The sequence below is a fragment of the Hyposmocoma kahamanoa genome, unplaced genomic scaffold (genome assembly GCF_003589595.1).
Source record: "Hyposmocoma kahamanoa isolate Upper Pololo Valley unplaced genomic scaffold, ASM358959v1 62, whole genome shotgun sequence".
NCBI lineage: Eukaryota > Metazoa > Arthropoda > Insecta > Lepidoptera > Cosmopterigidae > Hyposmocoma > Hyposmocoma kahamanoa.
In genome coordinates this window covers 18,309,055-18,336,809 of record NW_020653850.1, presented here as the reverse complement: position 1 = coordinate 18,336,809, position 27,755 = coordinate 18,309,055, and the positions used below count along the sequence as shown (strand labels likewise).

Genomic DNA, 27,755 nt, shown 5'->3' with positions numbered 1-27,755 from the left:
TTATTGTCTATCTGTTAGTTGTTAGTAGCAGTAGAGCTCCTTGTGAAAGAGTTCGTCCAGGCAAATACTGCCACCTTACCTATTTCTGCCGCCAAGCAGTAATGTGAGCATTGCTGCGTTCCGGTTTTTTTGGAAGGGTAAGGGTGCTGGTGAAATTACAGGCACATGGAGACTTCTCAACACGGGCGCAGTGGCAGTGCCTCTAAGATCTTTGGGGTTTAAAGCTCTGAATGGCACTCGAACTGTTATGAATAGGCTTGTCGTTTACCACCAGGCGCACGTCTTGTTCGTCCCGTCACTAGTTATCATAAAAAAATACCTACTACTCTTGTTTTGACAAATCGAATATTTTATGACTAAGGTTCTATAAATTAAAATAAAAAGATATTTATTTCTCCACGAAACATGCGAATCACAATAATTATAAACTAATAGTAAATACAATTTGAGTGATGTGGACAAAAAAGTTAAAGAGTCAGTCACCTGTGACTGTTCGTTGGCTGCACCCGCCTAATGTGCGGAGTGTATACCAACTGTATTTACCTTAAGTAATAACTAGTAGTAAGTAAAAGTTTAAAAGAATCTTATGTAGTCTAAGATTAAGAAGATTGGCTACATTAGTCATATTCGAGTGCATTAGCGCCAACTCAACTAGGAGTCGAAGTGGTCGCCTTGACCGAACACGGTCGGATAGATAGAGAGACTGCGCCAACTTTATTTTTTGGCCACTTTCTTTTATTTTTGTACACAGCCATATTTATTTACTAATAAATATTATACTCCACGAATTTTGTGAAAAAAAAAAAGAAATAAAAGCAAAATTCGAAATAAAACAAAAGAATGAATTTTGTGAAAAAAATAAAATAAAAAACAAAATAAAAACAGATCAGATCCAAAAATAAAATTGGCGTAGTATTCATTGAAGGTATCGATAATATTGCACTGTCATCACATTTACATAATATACCTAATTTTAAGTAGATCGACCTAGTGGAAATAAAATAAACATTTATTTTATAGCTGACATCCCAACACGAACTGGGAAAAATGATAGCTGATCTTTAAAAAGCTTGGCCGATCTTCATGCAAAATAACTACAGAGCCATCCTGATAAAATTATCCTTAGAATAGAAAAAAAAAATTGAGAACAATTCGTTCGTTTGGGAGCTACTACGCCACAGACAGAGACTTCAAACTTATAATTCACCTCTTTTTGCGGACGGAGTTAGAAAACTAATAAAACAGTTTCCATTACTAAAACTACAATTTTTTATTGCAATGATTATCACTCATATTTCGCTCAAATTTTTTGCGTGTTAAGCACCTCGAAATAAAACACGGAACGATCTAGAAATTATTGATTCGTTATACGAAATTGTACGAAAACTTGATTAACTACGGGTTTATTTTTAAGTCAATGACTACGGGTAATATAATAATATAAATACAATGATGTCATATACATCATATTCAGTTATAATAAATTACTGTTGAATAATATTCTTTTACAAAATAGATGTGGACGTGGTTTTTCAAAATAAATAAAGGAAATCGGTCTAGAAATTGGTATAGAAAAAAAAAATATTTCTGCTTTCAAATTTGTCTTCGGAGCGAAATGAATTTATGGACGCATAAACCCTGAATCAACATTCATTGACTGCTCGAGTAATCTAGATAAGTAGTAAAATTACTAAACGACCCTATTCAAAATATTTGTTTTTAAACAACCAGCCATGAAATGAAAAGTGATATTAACTAATTAATTCTATTAGACAAACGACACACGTGTTTCCCCGCCAACCCTAATGCTACCTACCTAATGCTAGCCGATGAAATTGGAAATTCAGTTGTTGCTCTTTCCGTACTCGGGGCGGTACGTTACGAGAACACGTTTTCTCTGTACCATTAACAGTGCACGCATTACAATGGCTTCCTAGTAGATTCTTAATTTAAAATTTAATTTAAAAAAATAAATTTTTCTTTATTAAAAATAAATATTTTTTAGTTATTAATATTATTAATTATAATTCAAAATGACTGTGATAATTCCAAATAATAATGAGCCAATTGACATTTTTAAAAACTTGGAGATTTTTGGAAGATTTCATACATTACAGTATTTGTTGATATGTTTGCCCCTTATCATGGTATCTATGACGCACGTCAACTATATATTCGTCGCAGAGGACATTGAGTACAGGTAAGCTTTCTATTACATTATTATAACAAAATATTGTAATTCCTTGATTTTTCTTAAATAATAGATTAACGCTTCGATGTTATATTTAAATGTTTTCGTAAAATGTCTTCTATGAGGAAAAGACTCGGCCCAGAGGTACAATACTAGTCGTCGGAAAGTTTTAATTAGGAAAACAGTACCATTTGATTATTCTTCTGTAACTAAACAATTTTGAATTTCGAACTATAAATTTAGTTCCACCCTCGCCGTTCCTCTTTCCTTGTACTAGAAAGTCCAGAATACTCCATCCTTATGGCATTGAGCCATTCGCAAGAACCACGCTGCGTCATACTTTCTGATGTGTAGGGCTAAGTGTTCCCGAAAAGTACAAGTTAGGGCTATTCAAGGCTAGAGTGAATAGTATTTTCTAGACAGACGCGTAACATTCTCGGTCACATCGTCGCTTAACATCAGGTGAGATTGTTGCCAACTAATAGTCTATTTACAATATATATATATATATTTGCTGCCTTTATACAATAACGTAGTATTGCAGAATATTACGATATGAAGAAGAGAAAGAAATAAGCAGAGCAACCGAAACTTCATCATGAGTAAAGCACCCATTTTTTTTATAACTTTCCTTTAATTTTTTTGGGCAGTTAAAGATTTCTACCGTGTGATAGAAACTTTTTGTGGTACAAAAAGAAGCTGTGTAGCTTCTTCAATTAGTATCTCTTCCTAGATTTGATGGAGAACTGTTAAGACAGAATGAAGCACGCCCGATTCAATGCTTCATTGCACCTTCTTTTGATGTAAGATTTTTTTGAGAAAATGTGTGCGTTGTTCGCGACGAAGTTTTGCTTGCTCTGCAGTCGCTGTATGCTTAGTTCAAAGTCGTAGTATTTTGCAATATTGCGTTATATTATAAAGCCAGCGATTTGTCTTTGCGGAGTGTGGGTATTTCTATTACTTTTGTAAAAAACGATTGACGATTTGTGGTTTTGCTGATGACAAAAAAAAACTGCACTAGCAAAACAACTACTATATTAAATTTTTTATTGAATTGATATTCAATTATTTTTATGTGAAATTACTCCACTAGTTTGTTTGTTGTTTTATTATAACAACTTTTATATATTATACAAGATTATAATTTCCAAAGTTTAAAAGTTACAATAAAAGTATTTAAATTGAAAAGTTGTATTACAAAAATTTAAGACGACATGACAATAGTTGTTAGATAAAGATGTATGGAAAGACGACATGGTTCTAGATTCCACACAAACTTTTATTTGATTTTTAACTTGATTCAAAATATATTCTATAGCATTTAAGTTTATTTGAAAAAAGCAACCATTGCAATTTCTTTCTCATTCTACTTGGGAAGTCAGCCCAGTGAATGGGGTGTAGCTTATACAATTACGTTTTCAACACGTGTAAATTTGTTTTACCTATGGAATAAATGGTTGTTTTTATTTCACTAATTTGGCTAACTGGCGTTATCATGCTGGTAGTAAAGGTCACGGGTTCGGTTCCCGGGCCTGGAGAAATATTTGTATGGCCTACATTTATTTCCCTCGTGATTTTGGGTGTAATGTGTGGTTGCCTATGTATGTGTCCACGGCAACCGCGATACAGGGTTTCCCGAGTGCGGGACTATGGGTGTGTCCGTTATTATTATAATAATTAGAAAATAATAGTACAAAAATACAGAGACCAGGTATCCTGTACGTAGTGTTAGCTTCTACCAGCTCTCGGACATAATTGTCTAGCGCATATTAAACATAAACATATTCCACAGTTGTACTTTAATAACCTAACCTCCGGTTAAAAAAACCGATCTCAAAAGTCATTCATCCCCTAGTTTGCCACCCTTAGAGAACATGTGGTGGAATATTTTCTTGAAATTTAAATGGGAAAATTTAAAGAGGATGTATCCAGGGGTATCCTCTTTCCACATCTGAGGTACCTTCTTTCCAACAAAAAAAGAATTATGAAAATTGGTGGTTATCGCGTAACATACACACAAAAAAAAACATACAGACGAATTGAGAACCTTCTCCTTTTTTTGAAGTCGGTTAAAAAGGCCGACATGCAATAGTATTCGCATAAATGTAACGTATCTTATATTTTTAATAAAAATAAATCCTTATTCTTGTTTTAGAATGTTAACTAAAAACATTCCATAGTTTCTCATTGTTATTGGTTTCATGTAGTCTACGAGACCAAGAATGTACGTGTAATGTGTAGACACACCTGATCTTTATTATATCTAATATGTTTACTGTGAGACAAGAGATAATATTCACGAATATTCGACGTAATTTGTACCTATATATAATATAATGAAACACGTGTGTGAGCACAAAATATTATACAAAAAAAGAACTTTTAAGCTACGGCACTATGCGTAGTAAACGGTGTTATCTGCCGCTACGTTACCTACCGAGGAATGCGTAGGTAAATAAAAAACACACATTTTTTTTCCCTACCTGCCTGCTACGACTTTGTTCTTATAACTACCTACAAAAGCTACGCAGCAGCTATGTTAATTCACTACAACACAATACCGTCGCGTCATAGCTAAAAAATCCGTCGCTTTTTATGACAAATTTTATTTTATGTTTATGTATATTATATAGGAGATGTAACATTTTCAACATCCAATTGCATTCTTAGGATATTTTTTACGATAGTAACTGACGGGACGAACAGTCGTGCGCCTGGTGATAAGCAACACGCCTGCATAGCGTTGCGGTGCCACTCAGAGCTTTAAGTCGCAAAGGTATGGTGGCAGTACCTATCTGGACAAACTCTTTCACATGGAGTTCTACTGCTACTAAATGGATTAATACTGGATTTATTAAATATAATGCTACAACACCTTTTATAATCAACACGGCTCCGGTGGCTTCGACTACCTATTTGCACTCTTTGGAGTCGAAACTCTTGGCCTCTTGGGGTCCCCGTATCCGTCATCTTTACAAAATTTAAAAAAAAAAAATAATAATAGAAGACTGACTTCCTTCGAGCCGGCCGGATTCAAACCGACGTCTTCTAGCATACATTTGTTTTTGTTATTCGATCTTTGTATTAATAATTGAGGAGCTGGCGAACAAAAGCGGACTTGTCCGATTAATGATTTTTTACAGGAGGGGCAAAGTTTTGAAACAAGCAAAAGAAAACTTGGCAGATATCTGATTTTTAGTGCATGCGAGGGTCATTAAAACACGAAAACGTATCCGTTGCATGTTTATCAAAAATCTGAATAGATATTTTTTTTTATTTTTTTTTGTCTTGGACAAGTCTGGTTTTGTTCAAAAGTTTGGACAACTCTTGTTTTGGTTGATAAATTGATGGACATGTCCGTATTTGAAATGAAACTCAAATTTTTCATATTAAAAATTTAATCACAAAATTAGACAAAATCTTGCAGATCGGGCTCACAACAATCACATTCCTCGACATTGGAGTCAACATCATCGTCATCGACGTTATTTTCTGCACATGTTTGATGAGATGTAGTAGCTGTTTCATTGGAAATAATGGTTTTAAACCATTCAAGTTCAGGATTTTGTGACCATTAAATAAATAATAAATAAATAAATAAATAACGCACACACTCAACATAGCCCCGCACTAGGGAAACCCTGTGTCGCGGGTGCCATGGACACACACACATAGACAACCACAAATTACACCCAAACTCACGAGAGAAATAAATGTAAGCCATACAAACATTTCTCCCGGCCCGGGAATCGAACCTGGGACCTCTGCGTGGCAGTCCGGCATGGTAACCGTTCGGCCACAGAGGCAGTTAAATTGATCTCCGAACTGTTTGGTCAGGATTTGCTCCACGTCTTTCTTTTTCTGCTGCTTAATCTCATTCACCATTGGAAGTCTTCGAAGAAGGGACGGATGATTCTGTGATGATTTTAGCAAAGACACCACGCTAAGGTCATCTTCAGGGACATTATAAAAATTTGACACTTTTACGCCACAGTGTATATGAGTGAAACTGTTCTCGTCTCGACTTTCATTTCTTCCTCGAAAACCACGTGATCTCTCACGTCCTTTACCTCTGCCACGCCGTTGATGAGTTCTCCCCCTGGATGGCGCGATAGAACCCTGCCTTCCGCTTGATGAATCGTGTGTGTTTCGAGAATCTTTTAAACTTGCTTTTCTTTCTATTATTATTAGTTTTGCGTCCCTGATGTTATCCACCTTTTTGTAATAGCTTTCCAGTTGTTTAAAATCGTAAAGATTCCAGTCTTCAGCTAACTTGTGTACTTTGCCGTGTTTAGTATAAATCTCTTGGTAAGTTTCTGGGTTCAAAATGAAAGGTTTTTTTCTTAGATCTTTTTCAACTCTGCCAAACACCCTATCAGCTGGCAAGAAGCTATGACCGCGCACGGGGAATGTTAAAACGATTTTAGCCACATTTGCCGGGGCGTAATTTTTTAGCCAAAACATTAACATATGCACTACGTGAGAGTTTTTGTTTTGCCCTCCGCATCCATCAGCAAAAAGGCGCAAAACTTCAACTCCCAATAAATCGGCAGAATTCAGGTACGTCAAAAGAGCAGACGCTATTTCTGTAGATCCTTTTTTGGCCTGATTTTCTGTCCAAATAAAAAAATGTGGTTCTTTAGTAGGAATGTCTGTAACACAAAAAGCATACAGTCCGATTTGCCTCAAATAAAAAGATTCCTGAATGGGCGTCTTTGGAAGGCACTGTATTTGTTGAAGGTCGAAGCAGATTGTCAAAGAATTTTCTGGGCTTGTTTTAACAAGTTCAAAAAATCTTTTAGCTCTTATTTTGTGAACACGAAGCTGTACTTTTAGTGATTGAAGTTCTTGGGGATCTTTTTCGATTTTTTGTTTATTTTTCAATACTTCACAAGTGCTGCAGACATCGCATGAAGGAGAAGAGAACCCAATATTAAAATCATTTTCAAAAACTCGTCGAAACATTGTTTCGGTCACTTTAAGATCATCATCAACGGAGGTGTTGTACAATCCCCACAGTTTTCTTATGTTCAACTCGTAAGAAAGATAAGCACGCCTCGATTTTTTTCTATTATAATGTGATTCTTTAGCTGGCAATGCAGCCAGAAACTTTTTCACGCTCTTTTTTCTCTAAATTTTGAGCGCTTTTGCGATCGCCGCCTCTGTTGTCATGGGGCGTTTTTCCTTCATATATTTTACTAGCAATGGTATTCACTCTGTGCTTACCAAGACCTAAGGCAGCTAAGAAAAACTTCTTGCACACTTTAACAATACGTTTTGAATCTCTTAAAAAAAAGAAAGTCACAAAGTATTTATTTCTCTGAGGTTTCATAGATGTGGCCCTCGACCGTTCCCTCATGATTGGACATGGTGATATAAATCGCACTAGGTATACATCTTGTTCATTTTTGCTAGTTTTCTCATACAACAACTTGCGGTTATATACAATTTCGTTAATTGTTAAAGTTTGACATTTAAATTTCCCCTTTTTATGATCACACACTGATTCAAAGTTCAGAGCAAGAGGGTCATTATCTACGTACCTAAAACAAAATGAATCAGGTTTGAATTGGATAACATAACCTAAACTTCACAGTAATGTAGGTAACCTTTAAAATACTTTGTTTTCTTACTCCTTGAAGCAGCCCGTTCTTTTTTTTTCCTTTTACGAGTTCCGTCATTAATATCAGCTACAGTTGACTCGTTTTCTCCCATTTTCAAAAGCAAAACTTCAATTACAACCTTTTTACAACAAAATTGTAACAGCTGATTTAACTTTTTTATTGAAAATAGTTGCCATAATTAAATAAATGTTCCCATGTAAAAATATTGGTTAAATTAAATGGACAAGTCACAGTTTGTTTAAAAATCCATTAACATTAAAATACTTGTATTATTTTTGTCTGGGTTTGATTGAAAACCGAAACAAAGCTAAATTTTATCTAACTTTAAACAGGACAAGTCCGTTTTTGAATACAAAAGCAAATTTAGAAGTTGTTTTCCGAAGAGAAAAAGCTGGAATTGATTGAAAATATTTCGGCAATGCAAAGATGTTTACTTACTAAGGTATAAAGTACAATAAAAAGAATACTGATTATATGGACAAGTCCGCATTTGTTCGCCAGCTCCTCAATTATAACAAACTAGTGGAGTAATTTCACATAAAAAATAATTGAATATCAATTCAATAAAAATTAAAACTAATAGATTGCCTGGGAAACCCAAGGACCGGTAGCAACCTTGCCCAGCGTATTAGGATAGCTATACAAAGGGGGAACGCTGATAGCTTCTTGGGCACCTTTATCGTACTTTTCAACCGACTTCAAAAACTTCGACAGTTTTTTTTTGTATGTATGTTACACGATAACTTCGGCATTTGTGAAGCAATTTTGATGGTTATTTTTTTGTTAGAAAAAGGGTACCTCAGTTGTGCTTCCATTTAAATTTGAATAAAATATTCCACCTCTAAAGGTGACAAACTAGGGGATAAAACCGATTTCGCGCACTTTTCGGTAACCAATTTCAGTAAAACTTGGCAAATAGATGTAATTACGTGAACTTTAGATGTCGGTTTTCTTAGTACTCTGTACTGAGATTATTGATTCAACACTTCTAATATCGTTGGGCACAATTAGGCAAAAGCCAGGCAAAAAAGCCTAATGGTTTGACCTACTGCCTCTCAGGTAGAGGGACGTGGGTTCGAATCCGGACTCGCACCTCAGAATTTCTCGGAATTTATGTGCTATGTTACGAAATTTAATTTGAGATTTATCTTGAGCTTTTCGGTGAAGCAAAATATCGTACTGAAACCTACACGTTGAAGAAGGTTCAGAGTCCTCGGAAAACGTGTTAAGTCCCTAAGCCGCATTGGGCCAGTGTGGCGGACTATCGCCTAACCCTCGTCTGAAAGGAGACCCGTGCCCAGCAGTGGGACGTATAAATGGGTTGATGATGATGATGACAATTAGGCAATATAGACAAATACAATTATGTCCTATTAGTTCTATCAACACTACAGCGGAATTAAAAATCAAACTCATACGCAACGAATGCCTGCCAAATGCGTGTATAAAAATTAAATGCTTAAGTAATGAATGAAAAACAATGTCATAACATGAGCATTTCTTGTTTAAATAGTTTAAAAGTCAACATTAAGTAGAAAGTTTTCCTTCGCCGTTGTTTGTTTTGTAAAGAATAAAAATATCTGCATACTTAAAGAATTAGTAAAAATATTATGGCTCGGAGCGAAAAAATATTAGTTCTAAATATATGTATGGGTACCTATTATTAAGTATGAACGAAATTTTATTTCAGATTAACTTTTTCTTTCTGAATCCTAAAGCTTAATTATTAGAGTTGATACTTTGAAACCTATGCAACGCTCTGATGGTAGTTCAAAAATTACAAATAATCGCGACGCAAATCACATACATCTGTATACGTCTAATAATTACAATTTTTTATTAAAAAAAGACGACCTCAAAAGTTCGTAGAATTACATCTGTTTGCCAAGTTTTTCAAGTTACCGGAAAGGGCGCGAAACCGATTTCAGCCCCTCCTAGTTTGACACCCTCACTTGTGGAACATTTTCTTCAAATTTAAATGGGAAAATTTGAAGAGGATGTATCCTGGGGTATCCTCTTTCCAACAAAAAAGAATCATCAAAATCTGTTCACAATTGCCGGAGTAATCGCTCCTCCTTTTTTAAGTCGGTTAAAAACGTAGTACAGTGTCTTGAACACGTCACGTTAAGATTCAAATTCAGCTCTATGTCGCTTATAAAAAACAACACTTTAAAATAACTACCTTAAAAAAAATACTACAAACTACAATTAACAACAGCCTATGCCCACAGTGATAAAGTTCTAGACTTATTTGTGTTGAGCTAAACAAATACAAAATTAAACAAAAACATCTTAAAAAGTATTTTTTTCAACGCCTCTTTCATGAAATCGGAAAGACAAGGGCCCTTTTGTACGAAATCAGTATATTTCTTATAACTAAACATTATAACAATAGACCTATACCTGACTAAGCAGGGTACGCGTTTAAATATTAATCGCATACTTTATACCACAAAACTTTGTAATCCTTATCCAGGTAGTGAGGATTTTTTTTATAATTTTAACTTAAGCTGCCAGAGCAGTATGAACAATTTGATATATTATTATGCCATAATTTTGAACACTTTGTTTTAGAACTTTCTTTAAAATCCAAGTCAAAGTATTTATTGCTTTCATGTTGCTCATAATGCTCTTAAAATTAAAATAGCATCAACATGCCACTGTTGGGGTGCCGCAATTAAAAAATATACGTTAATGAAAATTTATAAAGTAATTTTAAACAAAAGCTAATAAATGTAAATAATAATAATGATAATAATAACGTAACGTGATACTTTTGATGCAGAATGGTACAAAAAGGAGTAGGTTGGTAGTCATTCTTCAAAAAACTTCACAAGCTTCAGGCTGTATTAACATTTTCCTATGAAATGAGATTTTAGTTGTCTGGTGAATAAATTATATTGGGTTTGGGATGATATATCCTTAGGAATTCTATTGTGAATTTTAACAGCCATTACATAGGATCCTAGATGGTACATTTGTAATTGCGACCTAGGTAGTGCTATCTATTTTTATGTCTGAGGTTCAATGGGCGGGTGTAGGTGTCCTTCGCTTGCGTGAAATATTGTCGATTTTTTTTTGACAAATGTACGTATTTCTAAAATGTATTAATGTACTTATATACTATCACTTTTTATTAACTGAAGTAACGATATGAAGACCCAACGATGAAAATTACCGTATCTACCTTAACTCTTGTATGTAATTACTAATTAAACAGTATTTTGGTAAAAGATACATCAATATTTAGCAACAAATATAATGTTAGCATACTGAATTGTTACAATATTATATAAAACTAATAATTACAATGTTCGTCTCCTTTTCATATCGTTGACATACACTATATTTGAAAAATGTATACTGCCTCTACCTAGAACGACAACTCAACTAATATCTCCCACCTCGAGGGGTCAATGACTTTTCAAAGGAGGAAGGTTATAAAATCTCGTTACTGTCGCATGTCAAATGTAGTGTTGTTTTTTTTCTATTCTTTCCGTGAAGGAAAAGGCAAAGGCTTGACACCATACAGCCAAGTCTTGGTACATTTTTCTTCTTCTTTTTAATAAAAATAGGTATACGCCAAGTCTTCAGACCATTATTGACTTTATACGCACTAAACCTCGTCTTCGATGGGTCATATCAGATTAGGATCAAGTCAGGGTATAAAGTTCCAATTCCGGCTGAGTTACAGATTTGCCAATGTATTCAGACGATATGTGTGACAATTACGCTTACGTGAAATGTGACTATGACTACAAAGTCGGGACACACTTCGAGTGGGAACACATGATTCCTTTGTTGGAATGTTTGTAAAATTATGTAATTGTTACGAATATACAGTACAGTAAAAATTTTATTGATACAGTACTTAATACATTACGCTTATTTGGTTTACGTTATATCACAATGGAATCGGAAACTTTCCTATGACGTGAGAAACACGGCGATTCTGCAAATTGAGTTTTCAAATTACATAACACATTATGGATTATGCATTCGTAAGAACAAAAAGGTGATTAAATAATAATTAATCAGTTGGAACCCGTGTAGTGTAAAATACCATAATCGCACAGTACTTAAAATAGAGATTAATGAATGAATATGGCGATTAATTGTTTAAGTAATTTAATAGGGGAATGTAAAATCCGTAATTCAAATACCAAAAATTTACCTATTTATCATGAATGCGTGATTACGTAATATTTTTAGAATAATAAAATTTTTATTGAATTGATGTTCAATTATTTTTTGTGAAATAGCTCCACTAGTTTGTTATAATTATTAATACAAAGATAGAACATATAGAAAAATTCCTTCGATCCAGCCGAACTCGAACCGACGTCTCCTAGTCTTTGAATTTGGTTTTCAGCGACTTTTAAAAAAATCTATGAAAGTACAAGTAAGTAGTAAATAATATTTACAGCATTCTGGAACATGTTTGTCAACGAACAGATCTGTATAGTAACAAATAGACGTAAACATACAAAACAGGTTTGTAAACTATCGCCATCGTCTGCTAGTTGTTTGGTCACAAAAATCACTGGAACATGAGAAAATATAAACAGATGTATATAGCTCATCTGAAACGAAAGTATCTAAAACAGGCGAGCCGAATTCTAACCAATTTACGCCAAACCTCAAACTTTAAATTCCTCATTGATACTTCAGAAACTATCACTGTTTTTAGTTTAGTTTATTTTATTTATTTCTACGGTTTTCAAACAGTTGAACTCGGTATCTACCTGATACTAACTGCCGCTTGGCATACTAACTGCCGCTTGGCATTTAGAAATTTGATACACCGAGAAACATATCTTTGGTAGTAGAAAACGCTGATATTATGGAAAGGCGTGTCGTTTACCACCAGAGGCGAGACTTGTTCATCCCGTCACTTGCTATCATAAAAAAATTGTACAACTGGGACTTACAGAACGTGCCTCCGCGGCCCGGCTGTCGGCGGTAGGAACTCCTATTCTCAGTGACAAGAACTTTCAGGTTGTGTATTTTCCCTCTTAATATGAGGAAAACATGTATTGCCAAGGTTAAGAGTCTATACTACTTCAAATGGCTTTGATCAGTTCCGCGTAACAGTGAAATTGTTGAATCAATTTCTTCGGCAAAAATATAAAATTGAGGGTATACTATGATTACTATACAGTGTGAAAACACGATTCTTAAATTAACACGTATATTATACGATATACATTTTTCAAATGGCTTTAATTTCTTTTGTAAAAAAATAAATTCTGAAATAAAGCCATTGCTGCTCGACCCTAGCAAAATGAACCGTATTAGAAGGGGAAAAATATGAATTCGAGCTGAGGTAGAATAGACTATTAAGCTTTGTAAAAAAAAAATCTCTAAACAGAGGATTTCAACCATGGTGCACCGTTCGGTAGGTCTACGTCCTCCCGACCGATTACAATTATGAAATCTACATAATAAGCAACATAGGTACTGACAATAACGGCGTTGTACGCTTTCTTCATTATAATTACAATTAAAAATTTACCCCGTTCAAAGCCACGCATCTTAAATAAGGACAAGGCGGATTAATTGGAGTGGATCATTTGTAATTGCTTAAATTGATCATCACGTGTTCCCGTAATGATCTTAATCGATTTGATTATTACTACCTACTGTGCTAACGTATTAAAGAAGGATGGCGACATCCCGTGTATTTTATGACCCAGTGTTTTTGATGACGTGCGTTAAAGGGACCTATCAATACTTGTGATTCATTATCACAGCATCAAAAAAGCTAATTGAGAAGCCTGCAGAAGCTGGAGTTATAAAGTTGATATAGGTTATGTTTATTACATTGTCCTGTACTTCTACAAACTTTAAGTAGGTAAACATTCAATCATGCTTAAAATGAAACGTACGTACAATAACGTTACATAATCTATGGTCGAACTGAATCAATTGCGTCATGTTTTTGCGTTTATTCTAAAATACATTGTTTTACAATTTCTTTATTCCCGATTTCTAAAAATTTATAAAAATATATTGATAACTAGGTATAAACTAAAACGTAAAATTATACTGGTAAACTCCATGAACGGCTCTTCGTCGATTTTATAATTATTGGGTCAGCTTTCGCCATCCTTAGTCAATAGCATTTGTTAAATTAATTGTTTACAGCCATTACAGTAATTAGTTGTTTACAACCGAGTAAATACTTAATATTCGATATGTGAATGTGCTGTACTTAAAATAATTAAGCCCATTTCAAAGACAAACCATATCTTTCAAAGCACGAATCTACTTAACGATTTTGTTATCTATTAATTTGAGGTTGTGCCTATCTAAGTTCTTATTATAATTTAATGGATGTAATTTTCAACGTTGAACATTCTATACTGATTTAATAGCCGGATGTGCTTAGTGTAGGTAAATATGCATAAGTTTGATGTGACTGCGTCTTTTAAGGAATTCTAGCACTTTCTTGTAGATAAAATATCCTCTCAAAAGCACTTTTTGGTCGGCGGGACTAAAAATTATGTATTGAAATAAAGATGCCATTTGGATTTTTTTTTCAATAAAATAGAACTAGACACTTATTATTTATAATACGAAAATCGTTTCGGAAGTTAGGTCAAAAATATATTTTTTCACCTCACTAGCTCGGAAAGGCTTTCTTTCTCCTTAGAAATCTGCGCGCAGAAGCGTTTTTTGCACGCTACCGTGGAAAAGGTTTATGAAATTCGAACTTGACGATGGACTGTGGTCCATCCTTTATGGGTGCACCTAACTTTTTCTTTCGATGAAAAAAAAGATAATGGCACGTTCAATTAAGCGATTTGACGTACGTTACTTATTTATGTAACATAAACCCGTTGGTATATTTTATTCTTATTATTGCTGACATTAAATTGACAATGATAAGTAATTGTGTAATAAATTATTTTAATTCGTCGAAGAACTAAAGTAATTTCAATAATCACTTAATCACACAAAATAAAAGTACAAGCAAGAATAAAAATTGATGAGGTGTAAATTCAGAATGCACCCGAAGATACCTTTGTCTTTTCATTAAAAAATGTTTTTTAATTCAAATGTTTTTCTTTCACCTACCCTTTCCCTCGCTATAGTGAGGTGAAAATTTGTGTGTTTCACTCGGCAGCAAAGTTGTTTTGCATCTCGTGGCTTGAATGAAACCCTCGCTACGCTCAGGAATCTATATTTGAACCACGAGCGAATTCCTTCGCTTGTTCAGGTTTCAATACAAGCACTCGCGGCAAACAACAACTTTGCAGCCTTGCGTAACAAATAACTATTTTCTATGCATTTCTAAGTTTGCGTCCAGAATCTTTTTTACTAGGCATTTCACCCCTTTGAGCGAAATTACAATCATCATGGTTAGTCAACATCAACCCACTGCTGGGCATAGACTTCTTCTTTATTGCGCCAACATTTTCGATCCTGCGCCATTCACATCCAGCGCGATCCCGCAAATCTGACGATATTGTCAGACCATATCTCTGGTGGTCTGCCCACTGGCCTTTTTGCTCCTCTTGGCCACCGTTCCAGATAAATTACAATATCTTATTTGAAATAAATGATTTTATCTGTAATCAGCATTACGGGTGCAAAAAATCATAGTCAATCATGGACATAGTCCTATGAGTCACTGGCTACTTTTACCAGAACATTTAACTTTTTAAATTGAAGTAATTCTTTTTTGGCACTGTTTCTTTCATTCTCAAACTGGAAAAGGCAAAGGCTCTTATGCGCCATACAGACTGAGAGTAATTTCTACCTTAAGTTTCCAAGTTACAAGTTTACAAGTTTACAAGTCTTCGATAGTACTTCTTACAAAAGTATATTGGTAAATACGAAAGTAAATATTTTGAAAATAAAATTAATATATCCCTCGAGTAGTAAAATGATCAAATGTGGAATTTTAAAGGCCATTGTTTGGCGTTATTTAATAATCGTATATGGTATTATGCAAATAACGCATCATTACAAGCAATAACAACTCAACGAAATAAAGTAAAGAACGTCGCTGTAGTAAGAACGTAACTAGGTCCACACCAATCTTATGCTAAATTATGTATTAAAAAATAATCAAAAACGTAACTATTCACCTTGTAGTTAATAGCATAAAGTTATTTTAAAAAGATAAAAAAACACTCACATGAACTGAAGAAACTAGTAGTTTATGTGATTGTTATATAAGTAACATCACACGAGTGTTTTAATGCCTAATTATGTACAGTTACATACACTGCATTATCTACACACATATTATAAGCTTTCTGTGATGTGTTCAGGAACCGCATGTTACGACTGGCGAAATGGCGGCAAATAAAAACTTTTCTCGCGCGACAAACTAGAGTCGGCCCCAACTATCATATCGTGCGATATCACGTAACGTGTAAAATTTGTCAATTTTGTTTGCTATTGACATTTAATTTTAAATAAAACTTCATCTCGACTGATGTCAGAATTGAGGCCAAATGAAATTGTTTTGTTTTTCGGAGATGTTCGAAATTTGAATGTCGTAATAAAATCGAATTCGATGTTATTAAAATAATAACATTTTCACAGATAAGAACTTTGTTCTAATAAAACTGTTGATCTTTATGCTGGTCGTCATTTGCGGTTTTTGAACACATCATAGAGTGTTTATGATATGTGTGTAGATAAAAATAATTATGTTACTGTAACGAGAATTGCTCATTTATAAATAAAAAAGCCGTAGTAGCCTAATGGTTTCACCTACCGTGTCTCAAGCAAAGGCCGTGGTGTCGAATCCGGGCTTGCACATCTGAGTTTTTTGGAATTTATGTGCGAAATTCAATTTGAAATTTACCACAAGCTTTTCGGTGAAGGAAACCATCATCATGAAACTTGCACATCGAAGAAGGTTTACAGCCCTCGGAAAACGTGTGAACTTTATAGTGTGGCCTATATTAAGCCCTCGCACTATAAGAGACCCGTCTCCAGCTGTGGGACATATAAATGGGTTGATGATGGTGACTATGAAATAACAAAAATGACGTAATTCAAAGTCCAGTTGTAGAAACCGGAAAATGGACGTATACAACAGTGATTATTTGTACATATCAAATTAAATATGTACATTATATAATAAGATAAAAAATTCATTATTTTAGTTTTGTCATCGACTCGTGATTCCCCCCAAGAGACATTTAATTAATGATTTTAGTAATTTGTTTATTAACGACCTTGCCTTAATATTCTGGATTAGATAACTAATTGAGAAGCATGTTAGGTGAATCACTTGGTCGTTAAAATTCATCGAAAAGTACGCCACGATTAGCTGATGAAATATGCAATGAGTAGTAAACGTTCAACACATTAATAATTTGTATGCAGGCTAAATTGAAGTAGTTCCGTGCTTGGTAATGAATTAATATTAATGTACCATGAGAGACGTGACGTATGTTATGCTAAATATGCATTTGTTTATTAAAAAATACAGTTTGAAATGTAGCAGCAGGATGAAATGCATTTTAGTTCCGATACGATAGCTATCATTTGACGTTTTGGAGTAAAGTATCCGCAAATACTCATTATGGCAAATATGAATAATATATATTATAATACCAAGTGACGGGATGAACAAGTCATGCACCTGGTGGTGGATGGTACATAACACTCGAGAGCTTAGGGTTACCTACTGCCACAGCGTCTGTCACCCTGTCACCGTACGAAACAAGTTGACAAGTCCCGCATGTGTCTGTAATTTCACCAGCACCCGTACCCTCTTACCCTCTTTACTGTTTGGCGGCAGAAATGGAGTGGCAGTACTTCCCTGGACGAACTCTTTCACAAGATCCTCTACTGTTACTAAATTAGTCCTGGCACCTTACGTTCATACAGATGAAACATTCGTAGTGATGGCGTTGTGTATCATGGTTATTCAACTGCCAATTAAAGCAACAATGAACTCATTACTTAATAATCCAGTGAAGTATTGCCACCTTACCTAATTCTGCCGCCAAGCAGTAATGTGAGCATTACTGTGTTCCGATTTTGAAGGGTAAGGTTGCTGGCGAAATTACAAGCACATGAGACTTGTCAACTTATGTCTCAGGGTGACGGGCGCAGTGGCAGTGCCCCTCCGATCTTTGCGATTTAAAGTACTGAGCGACACTGCAACTGTTATGGACAGGCGTGTAGCTTATCATCAGGCGCACGACTTGTTCGCCCCGTCACTAGAAATTATAAAAAAAAGTATTAATCAATTTTATTTTATTAAGTGCCTCCGTTCCTGAACGTCTACAATGCTACTCTGCCACGTAGATTTCTGGGTCAGGAGAAATATTTGTATGGTCTACATTTATTTTTCTCGTGAGTTTGGGTGTAATTTGTGATTGTCTAAGCGTGTGTCCATGGCACCCGCGATACAGGGTTTCCCTAACGGGGCTATGGGGTGTGTATGTTACAAAAACTATAATACATATACAACAATAATACAAGATGACAGTTTTCTAATACATATATAATCTTCATTTATTAAAAAAATTGTTGCGGGGAGGCATAATTATCTGTTCAATTTATACTGCAACTTCTTTCAATGTCAGAGTTTCAATATTACGAATTTAATTAATTTCTTTTTTTATGCAAAATAGACTCACGCTTGGTCAGAAACTCATCTGGCAATGTTACGCTTTTTTCTGAATATTGACATATCATTCTTGCCTAGAAGAGTCCTTTATTGTAGCTTCCGGATAACAGAGATGGCAGTGTTTTTTTTAATAAATAATAGACACACGCTTGGCCACGATCTCTGTGACTGACGATGGTAGGCGTTTGTCTAAAAAATGTCTATTCACTCTAGCCTTGAATAGCCCCAAATTGTACTTTTCGGGAAACACATTTGGGCAGTGTATTCCATTCCTTTGCCGTACGCATTACAAAGAAGGAAACAAAGCGCTTAGTGCGAATGGGTATATCAACGACATAAAGATGGATGGTATTTCATTCCTTTGCTCAGAAAAGGTGAATGTGTCGTATTTTAATGATTCAAAAATGGAATGACATTTTTCATAAAAAAAAATGTTCGGTACTTTCTAGTAGACCGAAGAAGAAACGGTAAGCCTCAACTCACACTGTTTTTCAACTACAACGCATGGCGACGCGCGACGTCGCACGATCACGCTTACATTAGCGTGCTCGGATCACAGTGTGGTCGGCGTCTGACGCGTCACTAACGGACGGCGACGTGCGAAACCGTTCGGCTTTATCCAAGCGTCCACGCGCGATTCCATATTTGCATAACACAAATTTGTACCTTAACAATGGGAAAATAGACGAAAGACGCTTCGACTCCGTGCCCGTGTGAGTTAAGCCTAATGGTGGAACTAAATTGAAAAGTTTCTGCGCACAAACTCCAAGATATAGTACCTGTGCTAATTAGTCTTTTTGCTTTTTGTTCTACCGAAAATAAGGCAGCTAACTGGTTTCAGGCAGAGCCGATCTGTGTGCTACGAGTATGTTGTCAAAGTACTCCATACATGAGCAGCTTTGTGTTTGAAAAAGACTCTGAAAAAAGATGCCGAAATAGTTTTTTCTTACATTTATGAATATTTTTTTAGATGTCGAGTGCCTGGCTGTGAAAATGATCACCCGACTGTACAAGTTCCTTCGTGGTGGCCTCAAGGAACAGACCCTAAATGCTTCAAACCAGTATTGGATCTTAACAAGTACAACATTAACAATCATACGTGCTCAAATTCGTCATTCGTTGAAATAATTGAAGAATGCCACGATTGGATTTATGAGAGTAACAACTCTATAGTTGCTGAGGTAGGTTTACATAGTTACTTTTGATTTTTGCTCGTTTTAATTTTTTGACTACGTACACTTAGGCTGCTGACAATCGGACTGCCTCCGCAGTTGATGCGTGCAGGCGTGATCAACAGCATGCATTATGCAGCCAAGACGTCGACTGCGTTGACAATCTTAGAAGAACATGACGTGCTATTTTGTGTGTGAAATAACTTAATCTTTAGTAACGGCAAAAAGTAACGTTTACCTGAGGGTTTAACCAACTTAATGGTAAAACAAAAATACTATTACTGTCACTTTACTCGACAGATTTATATTATTTGCACAATTCTTAAAATATATTATATTTTTACTTATTATAGTTTTGATCGATAATTCCACCTCAGACGGACATGAATTTGTTGACAAATTCAAATTGATTATTTCGAAAGTGATACGTTTATTTCATAATGAAATAAAGTCAGTGTTTGAAATCATACGATTTTCTGAATACAGTTATAAACTGTAAGTAACATCTTTCATTTCGACAATTGCTTGGAGTCAGTGTCGACCGCTCATGTTGTACATATCGATTTTGGCGCTTGCAGATTGTTCAGTAGCAGCCTCATTATCTTTGATTGTGATTTGTGACCCAGTGGTGGTAGCTGATGGGGGAAATGTTGATTTTTAATTCGGAGAACGACGGTTGAATTCCCTGTAGAAGCACGTACCTTTTATTAGCAATAACTTTCGCTAACGGTGAGGAAAACATTATGATGACAACAGTATGTCGAAGAAGGAATTTTTGGTTTTTACGTGGAAAAAACAAATACAGGCTCGATTTAAATCCGGAAAAACAGTTTCATATCCTTTGTGTAACAATTGCAAAAACCTATGAACTCGATAGGTATTTTTAGCTTGAATCAGTAGTTGTAGCACAAACTAAAGATGTTTAAGAACATTTTTTTTTTATAATATCAAGTGACGAAACGAATAAGTCGTGTGCCTAATAGTAAAGAACACAACTGTCCGTAACAGTTCCAGTACCACTTAGAGCTTTAAATCGCAAAGATCTGGAGGGCAATGCCACTGCGCCCGTCAGCCTGAGACATAAGTTGACAAGTCCCATGTGCCTATAATTTCACCAGAACCCTTACCTTTCAAATTCGGAACGCAGTAAAGCTAAAAATAGTTACGGACCGTTGAACGGTAGAATTTTTCAACCTAAAAGTTGTACCTAGGAGACGCTATCTACAAATTTAAATATGCGCTTTATAAATATGTCCAAGAATAAATTTTAATGTGCTGTTCTATTTTTGTACTAAAAAACATCAAACGTTATTAGATAAAGTACCGTTTTTATTGTACTAATTAAGAACATAATGAAGATAGCTCCAATTACTGGTAAAGATAACATTAATTATAAATTACCTATATCTCATAATGAAGCTGTAAAACCACTGGGTAGCATATTTACTCGCATTAAAATGCAATTTGTTTGAAGAATATCTTGTTCGTTTTGATAAACAATTAATGTGCATTGTACAAGGTCGTACGTAGAATGGTTCCTTATTTTTTCGTAAATATCCACAACGCGTGTAGGTTGGGCACCTAAAGTTTTTTTTTCCTTGAAAAAAGTCAAATAGGTACGCTAATTTGAATAAAAATGAAACTAGATAACGTACTAGATAAGTCGTTTGTGGAACGATTTACCTTCGTTTATTCAACAAGCGAAATCATTGAATATATTTAAAAATATGGTAAAAGAACACTACCTAACTTTAGCTGACTTGGACTGCTTAGGTATTTTTATGTTATGAAATTATGTTTTAGAAATTTTATATTGATAGGTATAAGAATGTATAGTAGTTTACGATATTCATATATATGTATTGATTTTATTATTTATTTATAAATATATGTATATTTGAATTTATTTATCAATTTTTATCTATTCATGAGTAATTCTTCATACACCACCGTCTTTTACCTGTGAATTATATAGTTACTTCCATCCAAAGGTTGTCTGGCAGAAATCGCTTAAAGCGATAAGACCGCCCATTGTACCACCGCTTATTTTTAATTTAATTGTATTGTATTTGTTTCCTTTTTTGGTGTACAATAAAGAATTCTTGTATTGTATTGTACTGTAGATAAGATATGCAAAAAAAACCCGTATAGGATGTAACGACTGGTGTGGTGTAGGACTGTATCAATATAAATTCGCTCGCGTATAAATTCATTCGCGTAATAAATTCGCAAATTTTACTGTCCTATATTTTGTGACGGTAACCCAAATAGTCTAGCTAATGATCCCAATGCAGCGTAAAAAGTCCTGATTGCTATAGTTTTAGCATAAAAATAATTGTGGCCGCCTGCCTGACGTCAACCCCCCTTGGGAATACTGTTTAAAGTGTGGCTAGAGCCCCTTTCGCTATGTGCAGGGTGCACCGCGTGCAGGCGAAGTTGGTATGTGGCCTTGGTAACTGGAATACTTAGAATTTATAGTCTTATTTCACCCTAGATCGTGTTTGCTGGTCTGATCAGCTGCCATTCCAAAGTAGATATGACGTTGGGTTTTAAAGCCAGCTGCAGCACTCTTCAGTGACTGCACGCACCATATAATATTTTCACTTAAAAGCGATACTTACAAAAATAATTCATAAAATACATTAAACAGTGCACGTTATTACAAGATTATATCTTGCGATTTTTTATGAACTGTCACAGGGATCATCCTAGAGAACAATTGTAGTTAGTTCAGAACCAGTAACATTATTAATATTGACCTTGACTGTACTAAACCGATCAGTAGGTCCAATGCCCATACAATGCTGCCCGTAGTCCAACTAGTTGGACCAAGGGCAAAGTTTTTAGCCCCTGGTTCAACTAGTTGGACTACGCAGTTGGACCACGGGCAATTGATAAACGGAGTGAGCAAGACCAAAGCAAATGTACTTAAAACACGTACAGCTATCAAAGCAAAATTTACAAACAACAGCCAAGAAAAGGCGCCAAAAACAATCATATTTAAATTTAGAATTTAAATATAAAACTAAAACTTAAAGAGACTATAAAATATATATTTATACAAAAGAGATTTGTAGCGACTGCTGCGATTCGCTACATTAGGGGTTGTAGATCAATTCTCTCAATTTAGCTAATAATGTCGATTACGTTAGTTATGATAAGGATGGCAGAATGTGCCAAAGAATCAAAACAAATACCTGATCATCTCAAACGAACTAGATTATATTAAATCCGAAGACAATCCGGACGAAACTAAATACAAAAGTTATTTTCCTATTTTGGTCCTTCCGGGAATTGAACCCGGGTCCATCTCAGCAAGCGCCCATAGTACTAACCATTGGGCCACAGGGGTCATTGTTCTTTTAATTAGAAAAACCTAGACTGACCCAGACCATGAGGATATGTGAAGCATTACTTTTTTGAACAACCAATTTGACGATGGAGGCATTTCTTCGATAAGCACCCACTTTCTATCTCTATAGGCACTAATAGCATCCACGGTATTACCTACGCATTACGATTTTCTAAAAGGCGTTCCTTAAGTTTGTCAATGGCGTAAAGTGGCTTTAGCATTCATTGTTTATTTATTACCTTCAATTTCAGCTAAATCTCGGATGTCAGTCTTGGAAGGCAACATTGGTGGGTAGTATTCACAATGCTGGTATGATCGCCTCCATGATGTTCGCCGGCTGGATTTCTGACAAGTGAGTTTACCTATTTCTGCCACCAAGTAGTAATGTGAGCATTATAGCTTTTCGGTAGTAACTTATTTAACTGCCTCTGTGGGCAAACGGTGACCTTCCTGGTCTGCTTCGCAAAGGTTCCGGGTTCGATTACTACATACCTGCATTTATTTCCCTGGTGCGAGGCTATGAGTGTGTGTGTTATTATTATTATTACTGCGTTCCGGTTTAGTAGGGTGCTGGTGAAATTACAGGGACATATCAACTTATGTCTCAGGGTGACGGGCTCAGTGGCAGTGTCCTTCAGATCATTGAGATATAAAATTATGAGTGGCACTGCAACTGTTATGGACAGGCGTGTCGCTTACCAGCAATAATTTCAAGCGAGATCAGTCTTCACATCAGTTTTGACATCACTACTACGTACTACGTGATTATGTTATGGCAATAGTGTTCTTCTTTTCGGTTATCAATCAGACTAAAGTGGCGCTATGATGTCGCACGTCATGACGCGAAACATTTCCGTTTTAGAGCTGATTCACGTGTAATAAAAATAATTCATAAATGAATCAACCACATTCTAATGAATCGTTAATGTGAAATACCTTATTCACTTTATACCTACATATGGTTTTCGTGCCTGGTACCGCACGTGCCCAGTTTAACGAGTCTTTAATGTCTTTAAGTATCTATGTATGAAAGTTATAATAACGTAGGTTAATGTTTTACGGATTTTAACATAATGTATTTATTTGTTTCAGGATAGGAAGGAAGCCAACAATAATTATTTGCTCGGTCGGAGGTGCGATTGGTGTAGTGAAAATATTCATCACAAATTATTACGCATATTTAGGAGTAGAATTTTTAGAATCTCTTCTTGCGTCTGGCCTTTACACAGTCGCCGTAGTTTTACGTAAGTTTTAACAGTTTAATTTTGCGTATACATATATCAATCAAATTCAAAATCAAAATCAAATGCAAAATCAAAGATCATAGTGAACAGCTATAAAGAGGTCAAAGAACTGGCTATGAACTGTGAGGAGTGGAGAAGGCTACACCGACAAGAGTCGGGCTCTTAAATAAGATGATGATGTATCAATCATTAATTATCAAATTTCTGACTGCAAAATACATTTCCCAAAAGAATTAGTACCATTTCCGGCGACAATAAATTTTCATCTTATTTGTTGTTACTTAATAATGTCTAGTTATGTTATAAATTTTTACCGGTCAAATAGATCTCATACAATGACATTGATTGTTTTGTTGTAGACCTTTGTTCAGAATTGTAGTAATTATGTTCCGACAGAAAACACTGGCGGAGACTGAAAAACAGCACTATGCTGACGCTTCGTCCTTTACATCAACATAATACTAGAAATAAAAATCAGAGTTACGTGTATTATGTGATTTTCTATATACGTAGGTATAACGTTGGCAAAATTTGACCATCTCGTAACTCCGTTTTGTACGGTATCCCTTATTTAATCCTCAAGCGCAATATCGGGAAATTAAAGGTTAAAATATAATTTAATAAATATAATTTGGGAAATTAAAGGTTAAAATATAATTTAATGAAAATAATTTGTAAATTGGATTTTATTTAATTTTATTTTATTTACAGTGATAGAACTTGGAGGAGAAGCTAAAAGAGTGAGCGCAGGTGTAATTTTTTCTTATGCAGTTTACGTCGGTGAGGTCACGTTTGCGTTCATTGCCATGGGTTTGAAATACTGGAAATTCCTGATATTAGTAGTCTACACCCCAATGGCCTTATTCGTCTTCTATATTTTGTGCTTGAAAGAGAGCACAAGATGGCAAATGTTAAGAGGCAGAACGCAACAAGCCAAAGACACGTTTAAATGTATTGCAAAACTAAATAAACTAGAAGTTACACCTAAAGAAATTGAAGACTTGAGTGAAGAAGAGCTCAGATTTAAACTGAATGTTCAAATACAGAAAGAGAAGGAGACTATTAAAGATATACTGGGTTCCAAAGAGATAATGGTCCGCCTCGCAGTGACGTCATTCTGTTTCTTTACATCCAGTTTCCTTTATTATGGCTCGATGGTGCATTCAGTGCTTTTACCAGGAAATAAGTACACAAACTTCGTGTTAGCGTCAGTAACCTCATTCCCTGGAGATTTGTTAGCGTTTTACACATTCAACAAATTTGGACGAAGGATCACATTGCAGTGGGGTTATTTCGGAAGTGCTGTATTTCTAATTGCCCAGACTTATGCACCTGCTTGTAAGTACAAACAATAGATATTAAATTTTCAAAGAATGTTTACTTGACATTAGCTAATGGGCAAATTCTCGTTTTTCATTTCTCTCAAATGCGTTTGAATATGTATAATTGTGATTATAAATGTAAGACTACAACTGTAATTGAAATTAGTCCGTAAATTTTCCTAAAATGTAAATAGTTAAATAAAAAAAATCGATAAGATATAAGGTTTCTAATGCTATAAACTATTTTATATTGGTTAAAAGCGACGCATGACTATAATAATTGAGAAATTCCTGTATCGGTGCTAATTTCAAGCTCAAATGTTGACATGTTTGGAACTACGAAGTATTTTTGATGTCTATAAATGGTCTATAATCATTAATCACAAATATTAAGTGTACCTACGTTATGAATAGGACCCCGTATTTTTGCGTGTTTGTCGTATAAAACTACTAATGGTTGACGATTTACCGTTGCGACAAGCTGCAGGCGGCAGCGACAAGCGCTACACTTCTATTATACTATAAAAAGCCTTCCTACCCTCATCATGTTACATCGTTTATTTTTTTTTCACAGCAATAACATGGCTAAAAGTTCTACTGTTCCTGTTTAGCAAGCTGGGAGTCGTGGTGTGCTTCACAGGCATCTACACGTACAGTTTGGAACTGTTTCCAACCAGTGTCCGAGGTTCTTTAGTCGGATGCGGTAATACAGCGGCTAGAATCGGCAGTATGCTTGCACCTCTCACTCCTTTACTGGTAAGATTTTGTATTCTTTTTATTTGTCTGTACAGGTTTATTGTCTGCTTCTAGAGTCTACTTTTTAATAAGAAAACGTATAGGTATATACTTTCTTTTATTAAACGGGATGCAGTAGCGATGCAAGCGACTGCATCGATACAAACGCGCGATCGCATCGCTACATTTGGGATTTAAGGCGATTGCATCGATGCAGTCGCGCGTTTGCATCGATGCAATCGCCTATAATTCGGAAGTGTAGCGATGCAGTCGCGCGTTTGCATCGCTGCTAAAAGTCGGCGTGTGTAACCACTCTTACTTTGACCGAAAACTATTTACTAAATTTAATGAATTTTAGGAATTTTGGCATTGATGGATTTCTTGTAAACTTAATATTTTTTTCATTTTGTCCACTTGCAGGTTACACATCTAGACTCACTGCCGTCTATACTGTTTTCATCAACAGCGATAGCAGCAGCAGTGTTGCTTACGTTTACACCAGAAACAAAGACGTTGCCATTGTTCGATACAATTGCACAAATAGAAGCTTACAGGTCGAAAGTGTCGACACATTTATAATAATGTATCAATTCTAAAGTGTCAAAGTTTCCAATTTATATACTTTAATGAATGACCGTGCGCACCTGTGGTGAGCTCTCACTTAAATTACAAACTGTCGAAATAGACTCCTTTTTTTATGCATGCAGAATGCATAATAAAGAAAGTTCATGTAATTTTTTGAAGACGTGTGAAACTAGACGGGTCAGCATGACTGACTGTGATTTGAAACTTTGAAACCTGATAAATAATATTTACAATTAATCAAGAAACTAAACAATCTGACAAAGCCGTGAATTTAAATAAAAATACTATACAGTACTGTATTTATGATAGTTTCTATAACCTGACCTGTGGCTTAGTGCACAGAGTCATGGTCAAGCTTGATACCTAAGATTTAAAAGTCTATGCAGCTTACAATAAGAACAGACCAATATCGAAAGTGTCAGACTTGATCAGCTCTTGACTGTATCTATCTATGAAAAATTTAAATTCAGTTTACGTTCGTGTAATTATAATTATTATTAGAATGTAAATAAAAGTATTTTGTACTATGATGCTATGAATGTTTATATGAATGTTTGTACTATGATATATACTTTTAAATTGTAATCCGCTAGATAACGTAACTAAAAGTGATATGCAAAAAGTATTACGATTGTATAAATACAATGTATTACGTGAACTTACTTATCTTGTTTGATTTTTTAACATTAATTTCTTCAACATGAAGTTGTAAATAATTTTTTAATACAGTTGCTCAAAACGTGGTATTTCTCGTACTCCAAATCGTGCCGAAAGTTGGATTTATCGCAATAGTGCTTTTTACTATTCCATTTTTTTAAATTTACTGTTGTTTCAAGTCTTAAACATGGAACTAAAGAGGTTGTATATTTATTTACTATTTATGTGCTTTGTGACGTAAGTCATTCGTCATTAAGTAATTTAAGT

The 27,755-nt window shown here is 35.0% G+C and overlaps 1 protein-coding gene across 1 annotated transcript; it reads left to right on the top strand.

The window, feature by feature from the left end:
• Positions 1-2,051: 2,051 nt before the first annotated feature.
• Positions 2,052-27,485, top strand: LOC113229532 (organic cation transporter protein-like). Its single transcript, XM_026463164.1, has 7 exons — positions 2,052-2,200; positions 19,392-19,602; positions 23,197-23,297; positions 24,038-24,189; positions 24,901-25,527; positions 26,086-26,267; positions 26,667-27,485. Exons 1-7 carry the CDS (start codon positions 2,145-2,147, stop codon positions 26,823-26,825), a joined length of 1,488 nt encoding a protein of 495 aa, XP_026318949.1. The 5' UTR covers positions 2,052-2,144; the 3' UTR covers positions 26,826-27,485.
• The last annotated feature ends 270 nt before the right edge of the window (positions 27,486-27,755 follow it).